Genomic DNA, 5708 nt, shown 5'->3' on the forward strand with positions numbered 1-5708 from the left:
AGAACTGGAACTCTTTCCTACTGGATGGGTCATTCTAGAGAGCTAGCCCACTTCTGACAGGTGGTAGCACTAGGGAGAAGAAGCCTTGTGCCTTGTACAGGCATAATAGTGAAGTTGGATCTGGTGGCTAGTCTGTGGTGAGCCACTCATGAGCATGATAGCTCAGAGAACTGGCCCTCCTACTCTCCTGTGGTGAGGTGGCCTTGATGTGAAGGTGATGCTCTCCCTGTTCCACATTCACCACCAGTGGTAGTTAGGAGAGCAGCCTCCTCACAGGGCATGGGAGCCTGAGAGCTGGCCCTGCCCCCTCACTGGCTGTAGCACTTGAGCATCACAGTAAAGTTAGCTTTAACCACAAAGGCATAGATGAACTCGATTGGAGGTTATCAGGACAGGTGAGATGGCCCATCTCTTAGAGGCTGCAGCACTTGGGAGAGTATGCCCTATGCCTTGACTGAGCAGCACAGTTCATCTTACTCTAAAGCTGTGTGTATGTGCTTACAGACAATATAGCCTTGAGAGCATGAGAGCACTAGAGCTGACTGGATCACTGATGGCAGCCTAGGGTGACCTACCTGGAGCACTGTAGGAGAGCTTGCTCTTGTGGTGCAGAAAAGAGGCAGTTCACTTACCAGCTCAAGTACCAGCCTGGCCTAGATCCAAGGCTCTCAATTCAACCACCACTAAATCTATATCATCTGCGTATATTAAGGAAAGTGACAATCATGCTGACCCAAAGCTTCAGGATATCTATGACCAAGGTTAAAAACAGTAAAACGGGGAGCAGTGTTAGTGAGGATGCAATACTGATGGTGTCACAACAGCCAGAGACCTGGAACCAGACCAATGACTCACTGCAATGAATATTTACAGGTGAACATGTGTGATTATGTATATGAAATCTATGTTTCTGTGGGGTGTGTGTGTGTGTGTGTTTGTGTGTGTGTGTGTGTGTGTGTGTGTGTGTGTGTGTGTTATTTTGGATTACATTTCAAGAGTGAAGTCCAGATTTGTGCTGAAGTGGAGATAAGAAGGACTGGAGGGAATACTTTGATATTTAAAAAGAATAAAAGGTTTTTAAAAAGAAACTTCTTCAAACTGAGAAGTTTCTGCATACCAAAGAAAAACATCATTCAATGTGGCAACCTAGAGATTGGGAAAATATTTTTTAACAACTCCACATCAAAGAGAATGCTAATATTCAAAATATAAAAAGAACTCAAAGAACTAGACCCCCAGGAAACAAATAACCCAGTTTAAATAAAAATGAAGTATGCTTCTAAACAGAAAACCTTCAAAGGAGAATTCTGCAATGACTGAGAAACATTTACATAAATGTCCATTATATTTCATCATTAGGGAAGTACAAATCAAATCTATAGATGGTTGATATGAAAATTTGTAGACACTATAGAAATAAGTTTAGCATTTTCTCAGGAAAATGAAAATCAATTTATCTCAAGATCCAGCTATTCTGTTATAAGACATATACCTGGGTGTCACTGTGCACTACCAGAGATACCAATGTCCAACCATGCTTAAGGCTGTTCTATTTATAATATATAGACATTTGCAAAAATTTAGGAATTTCTCTACTGAATAATGAATGAAGAAAATGTGATACCTTTACATAATGGGATATTCATCATTTGTTAAAAAATTACTTCTAGTAATCAGAGTAAGGATGAGAAACCCTTTTCCTCATATTCGGTTGCATTTTCTACCCTTGCGATCAGGATACAGGCCTAGTCTCTTTAAACCTTTTTATGCCAAGTTCAGGTGACTTGATTTGGACACTTGCTCATTTCCTATGGGAAATTGAGAGGAACATTTGATTTGGAGAAATGATGAAGTAGAAGGGGAGGGAGAGGAAGTTGCAGTTGGGTTACATTATATGAAAGAATAATAAATAAAATTTAAAATTATGAAATCAATCCTGAGTAAAGTAACCCAGACCCAGATAGACAAACATCGTATGTATTAACTTATTTGTGAATGTTAGCCCTTTAGTCAATGAGAGGCAATCGACAATTCACAGAAACATAGAAACTAGTTATAGAGAAAGNGAGTNGGTGGACACACACGCACACACACACACACACACACACACACACACACACACACATATATATATATATATATATATATATATATATATATATTTGAGTTATGAGTGGGGGAGTGGGGACCAAAATTGGAGAATTCATTAGTGTTCAGGGAGAGAAGAAGGGGATGAGGAAGTGAATGTAGGAAGACACAGCTCACAACAATGTCTTTTTGCAAGAGTATTAGAGAAACCTAATGAACTAGAAGCTTCTTGAAATATAAATACACGCCAGGCAGTGGTAGCACAAGCCTTTAATCCCAGCACTTGGGAGGAAGAGACAGGCAGATTTCTGAGTTAGAGGCCAGCCTGGTCTACAAAGTGAGTTCCAAAACAGCCATGGCTATACAGAAAAACCTTGTCTTGAAAAAAAAAAACAAAATGAAAAACAAAAAATATAAATACACATGAAGGCAATCCACAGGGAATTGCAAAATAATGGAGACGACTGAGTCCCAGCTTAACAGCATGAAACAAATCTCTCAGTACCAGGAGAGGTTATGTTAAGTTGAATTGATAGATAAGGAATCCCATGGTGATAACAACTAATGCACAACCATGTCTATATAATGCTCTCCAAACAGGGAGAGTAAGGCCTATTGCTGAAGACAAGCTTATACTTCTCCATTGAACATGGAGATTCCAGGCTGGTGCCTACAGTGTGCCTTCACTGCTATAATTAGTGTGGTTTTTTGCATAATACTTCTTTAAATACTACCAGAGCAGAAATTTAAAGATAAACACAGAAATGAACTCTTTGATCTACAGTGGTGTCCTACCTTGAAGTTACAGTGCCCCAACAGTTACACAAAGTTTGTGGGAGCAGCTGACCAATGTCTGATTTGACTTTAGTTTTATGCCCTGATACAGAACGCATACCCACCACTGCTGTGGTGAACCTGAGACTTGATATACTCAGGACACAGGGTAATAACAAATATTACCCTTCTACAAGTTTTAAATAAAATTAAATTTTAAAACTTAGCAATAAAATAACTCTTAATGACAATCCACTACAGTCATAAATTGGTGCCTTGTTCAGTTCTAATAATTAAAACTTCCTCTGGCAGCAGATAAGAAAAAATACAAAGATCCACAGCCTGTTGTTAGGAAAAGATTGAGAGAGCTTGGATCAATCATTTCTAAATGGTGGAATACTTATACCAACTCCTTCTCATCTGGGATCAGCAAGCATAGTGCAAGGGGAAGCAGAAGTAGGATGTGAGCCAGAGATGATGGAGGACACTGAGAAAACAAAGGTTTCTAAATTAACATGATCTATGCACATGTATACCCAGATATATATGCAGCATGCATGGGCAAGCATGCGCCTAACCAGATGGTGTCCTAGAGTTGAAATGAGAAGTGTACACATGCCACTATCTCTATCCAAAAAAAATAAATATATAAACAAAGTAAAATAAAAAATAAAAAAGATCTCTAAATGATAAACACCTTTAAGGATAAATGTAGTTTCCTCCAAGGCATACTCCCTGAGTAAATAAATTATAATTAAGTGTAGGCTGCATGCCCTGCAATAGATTGCCAAAAGTATACAAACTCAAGTATTATATTAGAGGTTCTTGCCACATAACTTGACATCAAGGCTTCTTCTTTTATTTGTTAGTCTTATTTTTAATTATAATTATGTCTATATGGGATGACATGGATGGGGGTATAAGGTTTTGAGGAGAGGTGAGGAGGATGGAAATAGGATGAGTAGAGAGAGGGGAAATTATAAGCTGTATACATAATGTAAAAAAATCTCTTCAGTAAATAGTATACAAATGCTTTGATGTGCATATGCATATTTGTGTGTCTATATTTGTTAGTTATTTATTCAACTATGAAAAATCTGAATATTACTTTCTTCACAGCTTCCTTTATCTGTTTGTTTCTGAGACTATAGATAATAGGGTTTAAGAATGGAGGTACAATGGTATAAAATACAGAAAGAGTCATATCCTCAACTATTTCTGAGATTGTTGGAGGTTTGAAATACACATAGGCACCAGAACAAAAAAACAAATTCACCACAATAATGTGAGGGACACAGGTGGAAAAGGCTTTCCCTCTCTCTCCTTTGACAGGAACCTTCAAGACAGTTGATAATATGCGAACATATGATATTGCAATGAAGGTAAAGCAGCTACCACTGAGCCCAATGGCAGATAGAAGAAGTAAGAGTTTGTTGTTAAAGGTGTCAGAGCAAGAAAGCCTCAGCAAAGAGGGGATATCACAGAAGAAATGAGGGACTACATTAGATTGACAAAAGGACAGCTGGAAAGTTTTGAAAGTGTGCACACTTGCAAGGATAAGAGATGTAAGTAGGGAAGCCAGTGTCATCTGAACACAGAATTGATGGTTCATGATCATAGGGTAGAGGAGAGGTTTGCAGATGGCCACATAGCGGTCCTGGGCCATGATGGTGAGAAACTGAATCTCTACACTTGCAGAAAATGAAAACAAAAAGACCTGTGTGGCACACCCAGCCACAGAAATGTTCCTGTGATTAGTGAAAGAGTTGATACAAGCATTGGGCGCAGTAACAGATACATACCCCATGTCTAAAATGGACAAATTCCTGAGGAAGAAGTACATGGGTGTATTCAGCTTGTGGTCAACTGTAGTAACAATGATGATGATAAGATTCCCTAACAGGCTGCCCAGGTACACCAGCAGGAATAGAACACTGAGTAGGACCCTTAGCTCCCAAGTCTCAGCAAACACTTCCAGGAAGAACTCAGTCACCAGGGTAGAGTTGGCCATAGTCTCAAAATACAGTCTTATCTGAAAGAGAAATAAAACATCTGAGAATAACTTAAATTAATTGATAAATTACTACCATTTCTCTTGAAAGTGTTTGTTTTTGTTTTCTAAACAGCCTTTATGTTTGAAAAATCAAGTATTTTTTCTTTGGTTTGCTTATGTTTTTTTATTCTTAGTTGTTAATACACATATATGTGGCTGTCTGTCAAATTTTATGGTAAGGTGTTAGGTACTTAGAATTAATTTTCATAATAATAGTTATCTCATGAGTACTATTATCTTAATAAATATTAAGTTGTTTCATATAAAGTTATACAATGCTGTAAGTTCCTCTTCTAGATAATCTACCTGCACCAGTTAAAAATGCCCAGACACATTTATTTTTAAAACTGTTTAGGTATTTATTAACATATATGCATTTACATATGAAATTCATTTATGTTGTGGGATTATTTCTTATATACACATACATGTATATATACAGGGAGGGATGGTGGAAAGGAATGAATGCAAATGACAAGGATATAAAAAGACAGAATGGGAAAGCGAAACAAAGGTGATCAAGAGAAGTGTGTGTGCGAGAGTTTGAGAATAGGCCATTTGTCTGGAGAACTAAGCAGAGGTAACTTCACTGACTTGAGGCAGAATTTTCTCTTTTTAGAGAAACCTATGGATATTTAGAAATTCATTCAAATTATAGATGATGATTACAATTAATTAAAATCTATTATTTGGATATATGAATAGTATATTCAAACATATTCACAGTAACACCTTGAATACTGCTGTGCTAGCTGAATCCTGGAACAAAGACTACTTTTTTCCATAACACTAA

The 5708-nt window shown here is 37.6% G+C and overlaps 1 protein-coding gene across 1 annotated transcript; it reads right to left on the minus strand.

Annotated features, from left to right (window-relative positions):
* Positions 1-3940: 3940 nt before the first annotated feature.
* Positions 3941-4873, minus strand: LOC110314677 (olfactory receptor 14C36-like). Its single transcript, XM_021188923.1, has one exon. It carries the CDS (start codon positions 4871-4873, stop codon positions 3941-3943), a length of 933 nt encoding a protein of 310 aa, XP_021044582.1.
* Positions 4874-5708: the final 835 nt, after the last annotated feature.

Source organism: Mus pahari, unplaced genomic scaffold, assembly GCF_900095145.1.
Source record: "Mus pahari unplaced genomic scaffold, PAHARI_EIJ_v1.1 scaffold_10455_1, whole genome shotgun sequence".
Taxonomy (NCBI): domain Eukaryota; kingdom Metazoa; phylum Chordata; class Mammalia; order Rodentia; family Muridae; genus Mus; species Mus pahari.

Bases quoted from the DNA above. Each gene is read 5' to 3' on its own strand.
- LOC110314677 (XM_021188923.1), bottom strand. From the start codon at position 4,873: ATGGCCAACTCTACCCTGGTGACTGAGTTCTTCCTGGAAGTGTTTGCT.